At 28.3% G+C, this 20,857-nt stretch overlaps 1 protein-coding gene across 2 annotated transcripts in view; it reads right to left on the bottom strand.

The window, feature by feature from the left end:
- The window catches only part of LOC148231557 (G protein-coupled receptor Mth2-like), a 254,151-nt gene that overhangs the window by 211,729 nt on the left and 21,565 nt on the right, over nt 1–20,857 (bottom strand). Inside the window, exons 2-4 of one of the 2 annotated variants that reach the window (XM_088192897.1) lie at nt 11,736–11,959; nt 5,677–5,921; nt 1,925–2,230 (exon numbers count right to left, since the gene is read on the bottom strand). In XM_088192897.1, the coding sequence (XP_088049023.1) occupies nt 2,064–2,230; nt 5,677–5,921; nt 11,736–11,959 (636 nt within the window). In that variant the 3' untranslated portion in view covers nt 1,925–2,063. Of the gene's footprint in view, nt 1–1,924; nt 2,231–5,676; nt 5,922–11,735; nt 11,960–20,857 lie in introns of those variants that run through there. The other variant, XM_088192896.1, reaches the window with a different exon arrangement.

Here is a 20,857-nt window from a genome sequence, read left to right as displayed (position 1 = left end):
TAAACCGCTTTGACTCCGTGTTTCGATTTATGGCGAAATCCTAAAATTGCCCGTTTCGTGGAGAGAGAGAGAGAGAGAGAAGTTGGTGTCAATTTCAATAATTTAGCATAATTTTTAATACAGATGGGTTGTTAGCACAGTTTGTGAGTAAACATCAAACATGCATTTACATCAAAGGAAATGAGTGTAATCAAACTATGCTATATAAATATGAGCATGTGTGTTGAAGTAATATTTTAATTGGGATGGAACTTGAGATCATGAATCATAAATAATATTTAAATATGAATTAGGGGTACACAGAAAAAAAATGGCACATATCTAAGTTTGGGATTTAGTTGTGTTATAAATGTATTTTTTCATTATTTTTCACACATGAAACATTTAAAAACACACATCCTATTTATCAGATTTATTCATAATAAATATGTTTACGTAATTTATATTATAGAGTTCCTCTAAAAAAATTTAGACACTACAACAAAAATAAAAATCAGTAGATTTTTGCGTTACAGACAAAATTTTAACTGCTGAAATTGCGATTAATCAAAAAATGTCGATTAAAAAAACAAACAAGACTAATTTTTTTGAAACTAGTGTCAAAATATGCTTAAAAAAAATTGGAAGGTTTGGAAGCATATGATATAAGATAATAGCAGAACAACGCGTGCTCTATATAATATAGACTAAGCATTATACTGTTAAAAAATATCTGATTGATGAGACATTCATAGAATAATTTTGAATTGCTTAAACAATGATCGACTGCATCAATCAATAAAAAACAATAGTAACAACATAATTCTTTATTATTATCATAAGGCAGAAATCACGCGAGTGAAAAATATTTGTTTAAAACTTTGCAGCATTATTTTGCTGGAATTTTATTAATGTTAGTGAAATGAAATATCTTTACAGAGAATTTTACGTCAAAGCCTAAAAGTTTTTTTATAAACGAGGGATCGAAAACTTGCTTTAAAGATGGAAGAAAGTCGCATCTATCGCTATAAAAATTGTGGAAAGATTTGTCTTTGAAAAAATTTTTTTTGTGTACTCCTATGACATATTACTTAGAAATGATAGATAAATACTGATTTATTAACTTAATTTTTTCATTCAGAAAAGGGACATTTTTACTTAAATCTACGTCAGTTTCGTTTCGTCTTCAGTCGTGTAACAACCCCTAATTATGATAATAATTAATGACTTTCATAATACATGAATTTAAAAAAGGAAGTATTGTAACTAAAGTATGTTCATACAAAATTAAGGTACGAAAAATAGTTTCATTCCTGAAACTTATGGCTACTTATAAGATCATGCTATATTTCTCATCAAAGTTGATGATAAACATCTCGTCTTGTCTGATCTCAAAAGAACTCACAGAAAATTTGGATATTAAGAAATCTAACGTCCATAACATCCATTATTCTCACCGGACTTCGCACCTAGCAATTAATATAATTTTTATGGTAAAAAAAATAATTCTATCAAAAAAGTCAAAACATCCATAAATAAGTTTTTCGCCCTAAATTATGTCTATAGGAATATAATAAATATAATAAATAATTGAAATTAAAATTGATTGAAAACATCACAAATATTAAACTACTTTTGCATCAAATAAGTGTAACATTAGAAGATAATATATTAAAACTTTAACCATATAAATGCATTGTCATTACTAAAATTAAATAAATAGCTATATATTAATTGCCTCGTTTAGAAAATCGCACATACAAATTTATTTATAACTAGTTATCAGATGTTGTTAAAAAGTTTCATGAAAGTTAAGAAACTTATGAAAAAATAAATTAAAACTTTTTGAAGGTATGTGCTTATTTCTTAAAATGGAATATATATATAAATTTATATTTACAGATAAACTTTATTCTATATATGTATTAAATATATTTTCATAAAGTGTGAGTATCGAAATATGAAATTTGTGACAATACAAAAAAATTCACTGTATATAATTTAAGTAAAATAATATCAATTTTATAAAATCTAAATTTACTGGAATCAAAATAAATTATTATCAAAATACGTATTAATGGTAATCAACATATGTTATTACTGTCATTGGTTATTTTTTTATTTATAAATTTCACTTCTTCCCATTCGTCCATTTTTTCCTTAGTTTTTCGAGCTCTTTTCTTCAATTGATAAATCTTGAAAGTCATATAGCAACCAAGAACCAATGCAATAATTAGCGTACTAATAACTCCTGTAAAGAGATTAATAAATTAGTCAAACAGTTAAGTGAAGCAAAAGAAAAAGGATATAAATACAGTGAAACTGAACGAGCACAAAAATTCCCCAAAAGCACAAAAAAAATTTTAACAAACTTTTTTTTTGCAAAACAGTTGCTGCAATAAATACTTTTATTTATATAACTTATGTTATATTATAATAAAATCATGCACATTTTAAATATGTTTTATATAGTTATATATTAAATTCATGTCGATTTTATTTTTATTTATTAAGTGAAATTCCTTGTTTTTTCAAAACTTACTAAAAACATTTAAAACGAGTGCATTATTTATTTTTGACCTTTAAAGATTTTCGTTGATATATTTAAGAAAAATAGAAGCTCTCGCAATAATGCTTTATCAATGACTTAAACAAAAGATACGGTCGGTACCTAAGCTTAAGATAAGGTAATCAATACAAATTACATCATTTTGAAGTCAACGACTTTTTAATCATCGTCGAAAATTTAATCTTAACATGATTGATCGTATTCATCAGGTGATCGAAAGTAGGGACTATGAACTATATAAAAGCTAATTTACTAATGAGAATAAATTTTATTCAGAACATTTAACATCCAGCACTTCGCTTTCAACTTGGAACAAATGAGAGTTCAGCCAAGTAGAGCTACGCCATGTATCGACCGAAACGATCAGTAGAACACTTCGAAAGACAGAAGTCTCTAGTTCAACCAGACTTCTAGACGACTTTTAAATATTACATAATACAAAATTTTGAGAATAAACATATACATAAACTAAAAATTGCATGATTTTTACGTTGATAAATACACATATAAAACTGTATCTATAACTGTATCTAAAACTGTATCTATAAAATTTAAAACGCGCAAAAATATTTATTTTTATTTTTATAGTGATATGTTGAGCAGTTTTTATTTTGTAATAATCAGTTTGATTGTTTATTTATTTATTTTAATACGAAATACGATATCTTAAACAGCGCGAAGTGCGAGATTTTGATCGCAAAGTGCGAGTTTTTGAACGCGTATATGAAAACACTCGATAGTTTAATGAATTTAATTTCAACTATGTAATGTATGCTTACATTACATAGCTACAATCAAACTTGATTTGCCAAAAAGATGAATATATTTTAACTAGTATTTTTATCAGGCACGTACGGCGAGATACATTCCCTTTCGCTCGCCCGCGTGTTAAGTGACGAGAGTGAGTGAGATAAGGGCGTGTGTTACATATGTTCCGCACGCCTACTCCTTCTTACTCACTCTTGTCACTTAAAAAGCAAGCGATCGAAAGGGAATGTTTTTATTTGGTTAATGTGTAAACAATATTTCGTATTAAATTATAAAATAGTATAATTTTATAAAATTGTCAATTACAATAAAAAAAATTACAATGTCGGTACTAAAAAAAGTATTATTGCCGAGACTTTCTAAAAGCTTATAAATTGAATTTGTTTAATAATTTCAAAGAACTAGGTTTATCTGAATTAAATATTTACAGATTAATCGTACTAAACACAAATATTTTAGCAATTTATAAAAAGGTAAAATATTTGTGTTTAATACGATTAAAATGCGTTAATACGTATCTGAACCTAAAAAAGTCTACTGATTTTTTAATCAACGCTATTATGAAAATAGAATAATAAAATATTATAAATAATGTAAATATGTGCATGATGTAACTTAACAGATATGAGCCCAATGCGTTACAACGGCTGTAAATCAGTAGCATCTATTTTTGATTCCTGCTTTTAATATTAGAATATTTTTTTAAATAATAATTCGATTTTGATGCGGGGTCCTAAATCTCCGGCTTCAGATTAATAATCCAGCGCTTTAAAGACTACGCTATTCTGGCCTATATCAACAGTTTTTAAAAGTCGTATAGCACTTATTTTTAAACAAAAGCCTGGCTTGACGCTGGGGGCATACAATAAATGCCTCCGGAGTCCATTCACAGCTGCGGTCCTTGGCCGGAAATCTGCTTTATTAGATCCACATTTAAAGCATCTTCATCGGCACCCTCAAAAAATGCTGCTTTCAGTGCTACATCCACAGAGCGAGGCACTCCCTAGAGAGTCAGCTAAAAATCTGTATCACACATTTTTTGCCTACCTTTTTTTTTGTTGACGGTAAAAGAAATGGCACTGCAAAATAAAAACATTTGTGCCAATACAATAATAATAGTGCTAAGAAACTGCATTACATTAAAATTACATTATTACGCAATCAACCAATTTTTACGCTATGTATAATATAATCTAACTAGATATATATTAAACAATAACAAAAAGTCTGTTTCCACCCAGATTCATTGTATTGGCCAGGCGATAGAGAATTAAAAGGGCGAAGGATTTATGCAAATATTGACCTTTAGAATACTGAGAAAGCAGCAACACTTGAGACTTGTACCACTTCGTTTTGGATTTGGAACAAACGAGAGTTGAATCGACAGAGACGAACCTTAAAAGATCGAGGGGGAAGCAATTTTGTACTTCGTTAAAAATGTAAATAAAATCTAGGAGTGTATCTGGATATTCAAGATGATTTAAAAAATCCGTGACGCAAGACTATTTAAAATAAAAAAATTGTATCTACAAAAATAAATGCATGCACTACTAAGGAATATGTTTAATGTTTACTGTATAAAGAGTTTTGAGTATTTAGTAAAAAAATATATCTATAAAATCAAATCTCTCATGTGTCGCAAAAATAGTGCAAATTAAAATAAATAATTAGCTGCCATCTTATTATCTTTCTGAATATTGGTACATACTCATGTACAGAAAGATTTCGTTTTCATGCGAATTTACAATTTATCAATCAGCAAAATATATCTAAACGGATTTTATATGTTGCTTTTTAGAAAGACAAGATAGACATTTTATATATTTTTGCAATGATTATGTACAAAATATAATTGGTACCGTTAAAACAACACTTCTACCTTTCAGTTAAAAACCCAATAAAAATTGGCAATATTAACTTATCTATCGATCGGTTTTGTATCGCATACCTTATTATATTTATATTGACACAAGGCGCATCACTATTTTGTGCCAATATTTGTTTTCGTCGTTAGCAGTGCTTCGTTATATATACATTCACATGAACGACAAAACATTTTTTTAACAAAAAAACATATCACAAAAGCATAACACTAAATTTCACATGAGCATGTTGCGAAATAACGACCGGAACGTGGAATGTTTGCTTAAAATCTCACAAACATAAATATCTCTACAAAATATATTATAAATATTAAATAACAACAACTGGTAATGTGGACTAGTCAAACGGAACTTGGGTGTTCGAATTGATCAGTCTGTTCCTTTTATCTAAGACTAAATGCAAATGATCGTTGGTCTGATTGATTTATCCATTTTCTTATGATTATAATAAATAAGGTTTTAGTATAAATATGGCACCTATGGCTATGAGGACGAGCCTCACTGGCGATGTGTTGTCTATCGGTGCTTCGGAAGGAGCTGGAAAGCAGACCACTGGTATGGCCAGGGCTTCTCCGTCTTTTTCTGAGCTCTTCGTCCAGAAAACTTCCATGCAGAAGTCATTAGTGCTCAAAGTCTGTGGCTTGCTGAACGGCATGATCAGCGATCCATTCGTCAGAAGGTAAAAGACGTCGTTTTTGTTGTTGATTGGATCCAATACGAACCTAGAAAAAAAAACAAATTATATATGAATAAATTTAATTCAAATAACATCGAATAGAATAGGTTATAAACATTGTCTATGTGTAAGCAATAAGCCCAAATTCACGGTAGAACGCCATTTTGACCCTTATCCTAAAAAAAAGAGACAAAACGCTCTAGAGAATGATCACCTACTATCTATCCTCTCAAATGTACGTACATACACATATTTGATAGGATCATATATAACAGATATTTTTCCAGTGAAAAGATTAAGTTTTTTGATACAATAAAAAATTCAGCTGTATCGGTACAATTCCTTTTTTAACTTTAAAGTATGTAATAATTAATATTTAAAGATTTTCCATTAAATATGTTAAGACCAAGTTGAAAGTATGACTTTTAAGGCTAAGAACTCAAGTAAACGGCCAACAAGCACAAGCTATTTTCCAACCGTTTAATATATGCTTAAGCTACGCTTTTAATTTTGATTTTTTGACGAAATTAATAGGTTCAATATCGAAATTTCCGAAACATAATTGCGTACGATTTTAAAAAGTTCGCCGATATAGTTTATTTTTAATATGTACGTGCATAACGGAAATATTATAAAAAAAATGGCTCAGTATATATTTTAACAAAGGCATTCAATGCAATTATATAACAAATTTCAGAGAAGCATTCGCAAGCAATACTACAAATTTTTTTTTTAAATAAATGTAGGAGTCAGTTCTATATTTATTTATTAAAAATGTAATCATGGTGACTTGTTTAATTTTCCTACAACATCATAATGCTCTCTATACAAAATATTACAACATTTGACACACTACTTTAACACACATATTATTATTCAAAATGCGTTGCAACATAAAAAATTCCATCCGGCAAAGGCCGCAAGAATTAGATAGATGTATGTATATTTGTGACATATAAAATATTATACATGTACCATATATATTATATTATTATTGTTATTTTATAATATAATAAAATCATGATCTTTTTAAATATGACATTTTAATTTGTGTCGATTTTATTTTTAATTTCATTAGTATATTTAATTAAATTAGAAGCTCTCACAAAAACACTTTATTAAATGACTAACAAAAGATACAGTCGGTACCTAAGTTTATGTACTCGAAGCAAATTACTATTAAAAAATTCGATAATTTATTTCTAATTAATTAATTTATTTATTTTTATGTAAATAACAAAAAACAAGAATAATTAATAATTTTTGGTACACAATTTACGTGATTTTTCTATACATATTGGAAATATTGTTGAGTTCTAAGCTTTTATAACAGGATATGAGTCAGATGATGTGTTAGCGAATTAGGTGTGAAAGTAATTAATAAATATATACAATTTCTAATATGTCATGTATAAATATGACCAGTGTCGAAACATGACACTGGATGTCATTCGCTTGGATTAGTGCCGCGCCATTGTATGTGTCTATGAATAACTACGAATAAGTGCATGTTTTGTTCGCGCATGGCGCACGACGAACAATTGAAAAGTTATTGGTCGGGGTGGAAAGGGTTAAAAAGGAATCGGAGTCGTCCGATTTTTACGACTCCAACTTCGACTTCACAGCCAACATAAAAAATTCCACCTGGCAAAGGCCGCAATCATTATATAGATTTATATATTATATTCGAGAGTGTAAGATTTTAATATGTATAATTTAATATTTTTGAATTAGTATTTTTTTCTCTAGAATTATTTCAATTATACGTATACATTTTTTAAGTTTTTCACTTTTTTCTCTTAGATATAAAAAAATAGCCAACAAACTTGGTTCAGTTACGCGATTGTATTAGTATAGCATTATTCTTTGTTAGTTAGACCTTTTGTCCGAATGAGTTGTTATTTCCTTTTTTTGTTAAAACGTGTCGTAACCATGCAACTGGCCGGAGACCCCCAATAGAGGCAATACATTTAGGTCATCCGCATATGATACATATTTTAAATTGTTATCGCTGCGGTACTGCAAAAAAAGTTAAGTACTCGTCAAATCAACGAGTACTGTCTAAATTTCAAAAAAACTAACAAAATCGTTGGAAAAACGGAATTTAATTAACTTTGTCGAATGATTTTTGAAGTTCTGTATAGACTACATCGACTTGGATTTTAGAATCAAATAACTTATTTTGAGAGGCATAAAAGTGGCCATAGATTAATACGGACATACCCCGTGTTTCTGGTCTACTAGAGCCTGCCGACAGTTATAATTTAACAGCGTGTTATATTATGTTAACTATGTAGCAAGATTTTAAATTATAAAGTTAAAGAAATGTTAAGCTAATTTATACGCACAATATAAAATATACAATATAAACCTTGATTTTTGCATTGATTAATTTTGTCACTGCCTTTGAGAGGCATGAGAGGCTATTTACCATGGAACGACACAGACGAAAACCGTATTTCTAAGATTATCATTGGTGTAATTTTGCACCCTAAAGTGCATAAACAAATTAACACAGTAAAACAATATATTTTGCAATGTTACATAAACTATAATTGACTTTTTAGATAATGGGAGAATAGGGTAGACTAGATTTTTCTCTTTTTACATATAGTAAAAAGATACGAAAAACTAGCATTGGTTTAGCAAAGAAAAAATCTTAACTAAATTAAAATAATAGCTACGACATTGTTGAGATAAAATAAGCAAAAATGAATAAAGTATGTGAATATTAGTTGAAATCTTATAATATATTTTTGTGTTATTTTAACCTTTAATTCACTACTTTGTAGCAACGATTGATATATTCCCATAAATAAATATATTATACGTAACATGAAACGTTACTACCTATGAGAGTCCCCCGTCAAAGGAGAAGAAAAAATGTCAAGACATAAACGATAAGCTATCACAAAAGGCACTCGCGTGAAATGTGACATGGACACGACGCAGGGATATCTCTTTTAAGTTTTGACAGATTCGGATCAGTGCTCAAAGACATGTAGGACAGGAAAAAAATGGCAATCCCGCGGGAGTGCTCATCGATTTTCGACAAGTGCTTTAAAGCATCACGGTTCGCGTGCCGCATTGTACGAGAGGCCTATATCCAGAACGGGTCCTATTGACATCGTTAAGTGACCCTCTGGCTCCCTCGGGATATCCCATATAGATTAGATGAGCACACAGACACACACTCGCACGCGCGAAGGGAATAAGGGTCATCCTGCTGCCGAGGGCCGGGACCTTTTATAAATATATATAAGAGTTCCCAAAAAATAAATGATGCGTTCGCGCCGTTGCGGTTTGACGGAAATGTATTGATGTTATTGCCTCTCGATTTGGGATATTGGAAAATGGGGACGAAACGTTAGGATGGTGTTAATGTAAACTCGTTTATTATCAGGACATTCTTCGAATAATATTACGTTGTTTGGTCCTTAAAAAATCATATTTTACAATAAGTAGGCGATCAAGAACATCATTTGAAGAGAAGACAGATACAGCCTTCCTTGAATTTGGCCAGAAAAATGTATTTCAATTAATAAAATACTATAAATTTTAATGAAATCAAAATATTGAAAAAACGATCAATGACTCGCCAATTTTTAGCCTTCTTCTTTATAAAAATCTTAAGTACCTGATCATAAAACAATTATTATCCCTCAAAGAAAATATAAAAAAACAGTCGAATCTATCCTGAAAATATTTTTTTAAATATGTCATTTCAGTGAAATTATATCAGAATACATTTTCACTGGTAGATAGATATTTTTACTAATGAAAATATAATTAATCTGTCAGGTACTAGTAAAATTATATAATTTAAGCCTTTACATACGTAGTAATATATACATTTATATACTTTTTATTTACATGCGATATATGAATGCTACAGTGAATATGTATTTTTCAATGAATTTATATTTTCACTAGTAAAGTCCAAATATAATGAAACTAATAGGCGCAAGTGAAATTATATGCTATGAAACTCAATATTTTCCAGTTGCGAAACGTCCGTTTTCTGTTCAAACCCAAACCTAACCTAATAAAAGTTTTAAGACTAAAAGGTCAATTTTAAAATATTTATCCCACAAATTAAATAAAATTAAATTAGCGGAAAAAGAAGTACAGACAGACGTCGCATCGTGCATATTACTACATGGTGTTATAAAAATATGATACCTATTCTTAACGATATTACTGCGGACTTCATATATAAGAATATTGGTCAAAGTGTATTCAAACCGAATTCTGGGCAATAGGAGTGCGCAAAAACAATTATCACTTCTCAGAAGTCAAAAATTCACAATGAAATACTATGAATCTTAAAGAAATCGAAATATTTAAAAACGACCACTGGCTGGCCAACTCCCCCACCCCTGAAAAAAATTACTAAAATAGACTCATTAAACTAAAATATGTGATTTTGGATTTTATAAGAAACAAAAAAATTCTCGACATTCATTTAATAAACGGTATCCATTAACAGTTTCAAACTACTTGCTTAAGAACTTTGAACAAGACCGAAAGTCAATATATACCTTGACCGAATAAGTAGCAAACGCATCATCTCCGGATTATACATTATGGATTATGAATTTTACTGATTTTGAACCTTGCTTTACGCAGTCTAATAACATATATAAGACAATAACAAAGAGTCTGGTTCTCTCATAAACAATCAACATAAATCAGAGGAGCAGAAACTGGAAGATACGATATTAGTTTATAATAGCAAATACACTTTTAAATAAAAAATAAATAAATTTAAATTTATTTATTTAAAAACTATTTTTTTACTATTTATTTTTGAAAATTAATTTTTGCTTTTGTTTATAAAATGTATTTATATATAAGACGATTTTCAATTTTTTTTATTATAAAACTCTAGCATTTTTATTTTAACCCTTTAGGCGCCAGTGACTAATTAATAAGTGAGCTGTTATTTCTCTTCATGCGTAGGTATATCGTTCTTAAAATAAATATAAAATACTTCATTATTAATAAAAAAAAACATACGTTGAAACCCCGTTTAAACCCATCTGGCTATCACCTCTCATGTTGCAAATGAAGATTTACAAGAAGAAAATAAATATGACGTAAGTTTTTAGCTACCTGCACATTTTTTTAATAATTAAGAGGTCATTCTTTTTTTCATTCCACGCGCCATATTTTTTAATACAATGAGATTATGTACTCAAACAATTGCGTTGTTATTATTAGTAAATCCATCCTGAGACGTTATTCAATCATAAGTACCGCTAAAACTACTCTTTGTATGAAAAGGATGCGCGATAGGCAATGCGCTGTATCCTGCGCATAATACTATTGTCTTCTACGGATTGTCAAAGTGGACTTTTAGACTGTTTTTAGTTAAAGGCGGAAACACATATAGTGAGTGTGTCTAAAAAGTAATGCATTATGCAATTGACCCGCAAACATCCTCATCTGCGATTCGCCAGGCAGTCGGAAGAAAACGCAGACACCCGATATGAGACGCATCAATAAAAATGCGAAGCCAAGAAGTTACATCACAAAACACGATTAGCGTCATCACAAGAAGACATAAAAAATAAGCACAAAATTGTTGTACATTGTATTTATCACAGATCCTTGATTGATACTCCCAAAACTCATTCACTGTAGACAGTTATTAAAATATTAAATTATTAAAACCGCTTCTTAGGAATGATACTGACTCCAAAGGGTCAAAAATTTATAACCCATTTCACTGCCATGCTTGCGCAAAGCTAAACTGTCTAAATCAAAACGGAAGGGTTCCGGGCGTCTTGTCGAGTAATAAACTTTGACTGTATTATTAATAAACTGCGGTCGGTCAAAAGTTAAACTCGTAACTTACTTTCCGTATATACAGGGGTTGTCAACTATGACCCGCCAGTCGTTGCTGTCGTACAGCCACATGTCCGTCCGGTTGGAGTCGTAAAATATGGGCTTGAAGGGCAGGTCCGAAGGGGCGCAGCTCCGACCCGTGACCTCTCCCTTGGTGTTCAGCTCCGAAGATAAATTCTGGCCCATTGGACAACATTTTGCCACCACTGCTATGCTTTCCTTCACGTCGGTGTTCTGCGGGAACAAAAATAACATTCATAAATACTCGGATTCTATGTATGACATTCTGATTGAGTGCTTCAAAGACAAGTTTAAAATTACTCCACAGTTTTACAAGCTATAAATTTATTTTGGTTGCGACATTGAGACACTATTTTATAATATTGAGTATTGTGTCATTTAACATGCTTATAATTTACCAACAAATAATTCAGCTATATTTATCTCTGTGGTGACCGTTTAATATATTTTTTCTACCACAATGAGATAACGCCGTTTCTTGGAACCATATTTAAAACTGCTTTCTAATATGAAAAATATTAAAAAAATAATTAATTCTACTCAGAGAAACGACATAATACATATGGAGCTTGACGGAAATATATACATCCGTGAACGCCAGAGCTTCCAATTTTAATTTTAAATAAAAAATCATATATATCACAGTAACTGGTTGTCAACTACAGAATGATTGTGCTAGTACAGTGTCCGTGTGTTTAGGATAAAAAGTGGATGCTGTGACGTTCACTGATGTACATAAATATCCTCAAAAATAATACATATTATACTACATTGATAGTACAGAAGAGATTGTGAATTCAATACCTATAAAGAACTTTATTCCAAGTCATAAGCGAAGTGTTTTTGGCTAACTCACAGAACTACTCTTGTGATTAACTTCAAACAAGAATCAAACAGTTGCTAATTAAAAAATACTTTAATTTTAAATAAATATTTGTTTATTAGAGTCACTATAGAAAACGCCACACTTATTTGGTGCTAACCTTATGCAGTTAAATCATGTTAAAGTATCAACAGGTTTCTAATTATTTTATAAACGGTCATTCCTTGTGATACTGCCGCCATTAATTACATTTATCTACAACGACCTTTTCATATTATTACTTAAAGTTAATTCACGGTACATAATTTTTGATACAACATAAAAAATATATTTAGATATCTAATGCCATTTCACGATGTAATTAAAATTATAATTATTTTTAATTATAACCCAACTGATAAGCAATGAAACATGAAACTCTTAATTGATTTATAGCAAAAAATAATTCCAAATACAAGTAATTTATATTTGTGTATAAATAAGTAGAAGCTTTTATACGCTATTCAGATAAACTATTACATAATACTGTTTACCGTTCTGAAACACATTTAATCCAGAGGGTTTGATATAAGGGTTTACAGGTACGTACTACATTATAAATGAAGTCATACCAGCGATACTCAAACTTTTGTTAATGCTAATAAAATATAAATCTGGAAGTGACTTAATCAAAGCGCGTCGTTTCTCCATTGTAACAATGATACAAATAGCCAATCTCTTCGCACACTGATAAAATTCCCCCCGTGAAGGGAAAACCGATAGCGCTCGGTGGGAAAGCATGCGGGCGCTGGCAACCCTGAAACCACTTTGGACTTTTAAAAGCCAAAGCCGGGCTCTAAAAGCCGGGTCGAACCATTGTGGCCCACAAAAGGCAAAACAAAAGAAAGTGTTAACGAGAGGGTTTAGCGGTTCAGGGATCGCCCCTTTACCCTATCTACCCCCGGTTTAACCCTTTCTTACGTTTCATTCGTCTCGGCGGAAAATTAGGCCATATACCTTGCTCTGAAAGGTCTGCGTGGAATGAACGTGAACGTTTTGAAGAAAATGGCGTGTATAACTTATTAAAAAAGTTTTTCGGGTGCCTTTTAGCACTGTGAAAAAAATATGAAAGGCCGGTGTTGCCAGCTATTAAATCTATTTTAGGTGGTGTAATGTGTTGTACAACAATAGGTTCGGTTGAATGGAAAAAATAAAATAAAGAAAGGCTGTATTTTTTTAGTAATGCAAGTCTATTGACATTTTAATAAAAATATAAATTGTGTTATACATGGTGATTTTTTTAATTGTGCGATAAAGTAGTATTGATTTACCTTTAAGTGTAAAAAGATAAGACATTAAACCTTTTTTTTCACAACGCACAAACTCGTATGTTTACGACTATTTTATTACTGAAATTTGATGTCATAAATAGTGAAATTTTATGATTTAATAAATAAACTATAAAAAATATAGATTTATATTTTTGCGATTATTGCAAAGTCATGAGAGTGAAATGCAGGTGTCAGTATCTCTTTGCTCTCTGGTTTTTCGTTGTCAATTGAGCTGAGTATATGAGTCACGGATAGCCACTTTTCAGTAGTGAGCAACTCTTGATTGAATGTTACACGAATGGAAAAAAAGAATAATTTAGATTTATAATCGTATTATTTAAACATCTGTATGAACGTTCGAAGCTTACGGGTGGTCGTATGTGGGCGACCATCCGTATATTTTACCAATATATTAGATCCTAACCAACCTACTAGTAAATCACTCGCCATTGCCACAAAACTAATGCCAAAGCGAAGATTGCGAAGATTGTTCGAATATTTGATATTAAAGTCGTTTTAATTTTTTTTAATATGCAATACTTTTATCTCAATAAACTTTAATATTCACTGCTGTAATTATTTATTTGTTAGGATATATTTTTTTTTAATAATTAGTCAATCGATAAAAAAATAACTACACAATCAAAAGCAATATTATATTGAAACGTATTTAAATAAATATTCATAAATTATTTTTCTATAAAATAATTATTATAAAAATAATCACTGCATATATATTTAAATAAAAAAAATGACACCGATTAAATATACGTAAAATTTATATTTTGTAGAAGCTGTAATCTGGAAAATTAGGTATATTGTTTCAGATTTAGAAAATAAATATAATTTTTTCAAATAAAATTTCAGGTATAAATATCTTTACTTTATTTTTATTTTCTTAGCTAATATAATTTTTTTAAAGTACCGATTATATGTCTATATTTTGTTATTTAATCGATATAAAAATAAATTACACGTGCTACAATAAATAAAATATAAATTCCCATATAAAATATAAACAGTATTTTTTCATATTACTATAAAGAAAATACATTAATGCACTTTTCTTAAAAAGTTTTCCCTGTAAATTCGCTATTTTTCACTATAATTTTAATGTTTCGCATATATGAAATACACCCCACTCTGCACGTGTGCCCTATTTTTTGGAGTTTATTAAATTCGTTTAAGGTTATGTTTTGGTTTGAACAGAAAACAAACGTTTCGCAACTGTCAGAAAAGATGCATACTGCATGTTAATGACGAATACCAGCGTTGACGAATCAGCGACTGTCCTTAAAAGAGAAAGCGAGACAACGAAGTACACGCTACATCGCTTCTTCCTCTCATATACATGTACACGGACACAATAACAAACCGGCATCCTTATCCCGTGCGTACTCTAACAGTAAACCGCACGCTAAAGTATATATAGTTCAAAGTATTAAATTTATATTGGAAACTATTTAAACTAAATTGCAATTAATTCACGCCCTTACTATAATAATAATAACAATAACTAAATCATATAAATCTTTATTAAAAATATGTATCTTATCTTTGTGGCAAAAATATATGTAAAATTATTTATATATTAGCAAATCACAATTTATTTAAATACTGATATTTTAGCTATGATTTAAAAAAAAGCATATTTGGTTTAAAATTGCATTATTTATATTTCAGCGATTTTTAAATTTTACTGCTGTAATTATTTTTATAATTATTTTTATTAAATAAATTAATTCAATATATCGATTAGAAAATAAAGACTATACCTACAATATTTCTTTATAATACTATAATAAAAAAATATAACTATGCTTAATTAGACTTAAATTTTTTTGTACATATGCACCAAACTATTTTAAATCAATCGATAAAAAAAACTACTGCACATGCTCAAAACATATTTAACAAAAATAGCTATAGAATTTTTAATTATAATATAATAAGAAAAATAAATATTTCATAAAGATGTTTATCTAAAAAACATATTCTGCGATTAAAAAATAAATAATCAAAATCAAAAATTTAAAACAATCGAATTATATTAAGACTTTACCTTATTGAAAAATACCTAATGATACTTCAGATTTACCAAATAATGATTTAATACACCATTGCATAAAAAATTTACTCGAGCTAATTTGATTTCTAACTACACACAATCATTAATAATAACTACTACTATATAATTACGATTATATAATACATCAAGAGACAGACTTGTGACCCTGAACGTATAAATAAATCATGTAGAAGATACAGCACATCATCTGCACAACAGGCTATCCACATGCATTCAATAATTCTAAGAAGAAATTTTCCTTAGGTAATCCCTATTTAAAACATAATACTATTATGCTGCCATATAGAATAGAATACCCACATTGAAATGATTATTAAAATACAGAAAAATTGTACACAATTTTTCTTCATACACAATAATAAAACGAATATAGTTTTCAGATTGTATACAATACATATTTGTCTCATAAATTATATTTGATAGCATATCTTCCACATACTTGATTTTATAATATTATTACTTAATTTTGATAATCGGATTAACGAAAGTCTAGCCGCAAATACTTTGAATACTAAAATTTGCGAAACCCCTACCCTAAAATGAAACAGGAAAACCGCAAAACTCGCCAGTTTACCCGTTAAAATCCTACGAGATTCCTATGGCTATTTTTAGAAAAGAGAATTAAGCAATGACGGCGGAAAATACACCAAAATACACAAACAAACACAATTAAATTTCTTTTTGCCCATGTTCCGCGTATTTGAAGCACGCTTGGGAGCATAAAACATCGATTGAATTGAAAACTAACTCAAATAAAGAATTCCTTAAATATAATATAATAGTCCCATAAAAGAGTTTATGAACTTTCTGTTCAAGGCTCGTGTCTATACAGGGTGGTATACAAATTTACTTTTTTGTTAGTATGGGTTTTTAATACTAAATTTTTATTCTCTCTATGTATCCGAAGACCTTGACAGTCTATCTTCGAATTAAAGCTTTTTTATCCCAAAATATATATTATAATATAAACATTAGTTTTAACCATCACATCTTTTTATGTAGTTTTCATAAAAAGAAAACTACATAAAAAGAAATACTCTCAAATAAATTTAACCGTTCTTTAATACCACATCTTAAAAGAATCGATTACTTGTCTCTTTTTTTTACCAATCCAAGAATTGGTTTAATATAAATAATACTTTTAATTTTTAAAATCATTCTAATTTAATAATAAAAAAACTTTATAAGAACCATAAACGAATATACATTAAATAACATAAAATACCTCTAAAAAAATGCTAGCTATTGATTGAAACGCGGGTATTTTTGCCCTCAAAAAAATAAAAAGGACTGGGTAACTATTAAATAAATCAAATAGTTACCCAGCTTGCCATGGAACTGTGAAATAGAATATTAGACACTATAATACTTTCAACTATATCATTTTTTGGTAAGGTATATTATCATAATTTTAAATATAAATGTTCTTAAAATATGTATCTTTATAAAAGTAAATAATGATCTTTGTGATTATAAAATATGTAATACAACAGATTCCAAATCTGTACATTCTTGAATAAGCTATTTTGGGATGCCGTGTCTGCTAATAAGTGCAATTTATATGCTACTGTTAATGTACATCCGCTCGGATACGTATGATTGTTTGTTTGCTACAACGATTAAACGGCAATTTGATGGAGATAAATCTATTAGTTTTATTAATTAACTATTTATTAAATATTGATGGTCCCGAAAATATATTTTTTATTACAAATTTAATTACCATGACCAATTTTCCCAATGCGTCATGATGGCTATATGATAAGTAGAACTATTTAAACTAGATACTTTTTAATTTATATTCTACAATATATTTATAAAATATAATGTATAACTCAAATTATAGTTTTACAGTTTTTAAAATGATTTTCGGTTATTAGTTTTTACTTAAAATTCTATATAAATATTTTAAATAATGCTTATTTAAATTTCATAATTTATTTTACGTTGTAATTGATTCTAAAACTAAGTCCCAGCATTATGATTTTAATTATGAATATTTAAAATGAGAAAACCTAAATTTTTACTAACACACATACTAATACAGAAAAAAATATTATAATTTTTTATTAAACAATGATTAATTAACGTGATTTATGTATATGTAAAATTGTACTGTGATTTTTTTATATTAGTCATTTTATATTAAGTATACATATTTTACTTAATATCGATAATATTAAAATAATTCAATTAATGTAAAAAAATTAAGGTTGAAGTTGAATTTTAGAAAAAATATGCATAAATTCAAAGAGGGATTATAATAAAATAAACACAAAAAATAATTTATGAAAAGCAAATGATGTTTAAAAAAATGCGTAGCATTTTTTTAGCTAATTTTGTTATATTTAGACTAAATTTTTATATACAATTTTATTATATTTTAATGAAAAAATATTGTTAATATGTAATTCCAGAAAAATAATGCATACATTATATAAGCGATTATAATATAAAAAATCTTTGAATACTAATCAAAAAATATTTACGAAAAATGTTTTAAGAATAATACGTAGCATTTTTTAGCTAATTTTATATTTTGACTGAATTTTTATAAACAATTTTATTTTATTTAAAAAATAAAGTGATATTACATAAAAATAAACAACTGTAAATCCTGATCAAAAAATAATATACGAAAAATAACGATGTTTTAGAGGGGAAATAAGATTATAGCGATTTTTATATAATAGAAAATTTTACTTTATTGCGAGTTCAATTATATTTTGGGGCAAAAAATGTTTAAGTGTAATTCCAGCAAAATAAAGAATAAATTATATGAACAAATATAATATAAAAAACTTTTAATGCTTGTCAAAAAAATATGATACGAAAAACAAAACGATTTTCTAGAAAATAAATACGTATCATTTTTTAGCAATTTTTTAGTTCTGATTGTATATACAATTTTAAAGTATTTTGATGCAAAAATAATGAAGTGTTATTCCAGATAAATATTGTATAAATTAAAAATCTGTAAATACAGACAAAAAAAAATATTTTAGGAAAAAAATTCGTGGCTTTTTTTTTTGAGCTAGGTATATTATTTTTTGGCTTAATTTATATATATAATATATATTTTATTATATTTAATGCAAAAATATTGCTTAAGTTATATTTCACTAAAATAATGAATAAAGCATATAAAAATAACTTAAAATTCTGATCAAATATTATATACGAAAAAATATGAAGCATTTTTGTAGCGATTTGTAAACACCATTTTCTTATATTTTAACTTTAAAAATAATTAAAAATTAAAACCCTAAATTTAGTTAAAAGTATATAAAAGTCAATAATCACAAACATGCAAAAGTAGTATATATTATATTTATTTTTGAGATAATTTAACTTTTTCTTAATTTGTAATTATGATTTTTTGCATTATAGCAATACTATATTTTGTACTAACAAAATTTTTAGATTACTATGTTAAATACCAGTATTTTTTAATTATCTAACTCGGGTCAAACTATTAAATGTAAATTTGTAGGTAAAAGATTAATTTGCGACTATATATTGCGATAGATAGAAATTTAATATGATTAATTCCACTTCCATAATAAAAAATAAAGTCATTTAAGTAAATTTGCTGGCAAAAGAAGATTAAAATCAATACACAAACAAATTTATTTATGGAATTATGCTACGTAGTATTTATTTAACGAAAATTTGGAAATATTTGGTATCTAAAAAAAATTTCTATTTTTTGTTGATTTTTAAGATATAAAATAATTGGGAAAAATTTGTGAAAAAAATGGTTCAATATTTGTATTTAGATAAATGCAAAAATAATATTTTTGGCTTTTTTGAGGATCAAAATCATTCCTAATAGTCCGAAATATGTCATATAGGTAATTTATTAAGTCCATCTAATTCACTGATTTTTTAACCAATATACTCTGGTGTTCAATTTTATTTTTGACATCAATTCCTTAATTGAAAAAAATCAAGTCGTATAATTAGCTGTTGAGTTAATAAGCTTTTTTGCTAGACTGTGCAGAGAACATCTTTCTATCAAAAAAGTGTTTAAAACTAAATATGAATAAAAAATGTCCACTAAATATTATAATTGTAAAAAATATTAATTTGTAGCAATAAAAAAAATCAAAACTATTTATTCACACATATGATTATTTAAATACATACATATTAACCTTGCTCTTTTATTAAAAAAAAAAAATTAAAAGACAATCACCTGTAGCAACAAACTAAACACTGTTCTATTATACTTCAGTTAAAAAGCCGAGTACGTACATTTTTGACCCACAAACTATTCAAAGCGTTCCACAACACTAAACACTGTTCTATAATACTTCAGTTAAATTTTATTTTACACTGTGTATAATGCAAATTTTGAGCTTCAATTCTGAGCTGCAACCTGTCATGGTACTTCTTCGAATAAATTTCCATAAATTTCCATCGGCATGACGTTTGATGGGCCAATCTCCAGATTTGATATTACTACACTTTAGAAATCTTTAATTGAAATCAGCCCAAGTTTAATCTTTCGGATCGACACGAGTAGATGTAAAATTAGATTTGATTCATGCTGGCATTGTAGAGCATTCAACAGTAGTGTTGAATGTTGATAAGAACGCTCCGTGTCGTCCCATTCAAGCGACACAATTGAAATTGTTTCGAATGAGAACGTTGTTTATGTATGTTGTCTCTGCGTAAAACGGCTGCGGTTTCATTAACAATGGTAAGTATACCAATATGTTGACTAATCGACATATTTTAGACCACCGAGATAGTGCAAATTTTGTACAATAAAAAAAAACGGAAAATAAGAATTTAAACCATATCCGTATTGCTTAGTTAAACTTCTTGGAACAGTTTATTACGCATTTATGGGTTTGTATATATTGTTTTTGGGTAGTTACCTA

Source organism: Plectrocnemia conspersa, unplaced genomic scaffold, assembly GCF_051122295.1.
Source record: "Plectrocnemia conspersa isolate PC_06_02 unplaced genomic scaffold, ASM5112229v1 ptg000009l, whole genome shotgun sequence".
In the NCBI taxonomy this organism is placed as follows: domain Eukaryota; kingdom Metazoa; phylum Arthropoda; class Insecta; order Trichoptera; family Polycentropodidae; genus Plectrocnemia; species Plectrocnemia conspersa.
Note: the sequence above shows the minus strand (reverse complement) of the source record. Positions and strands in the feature narration are given on the sequence as shown.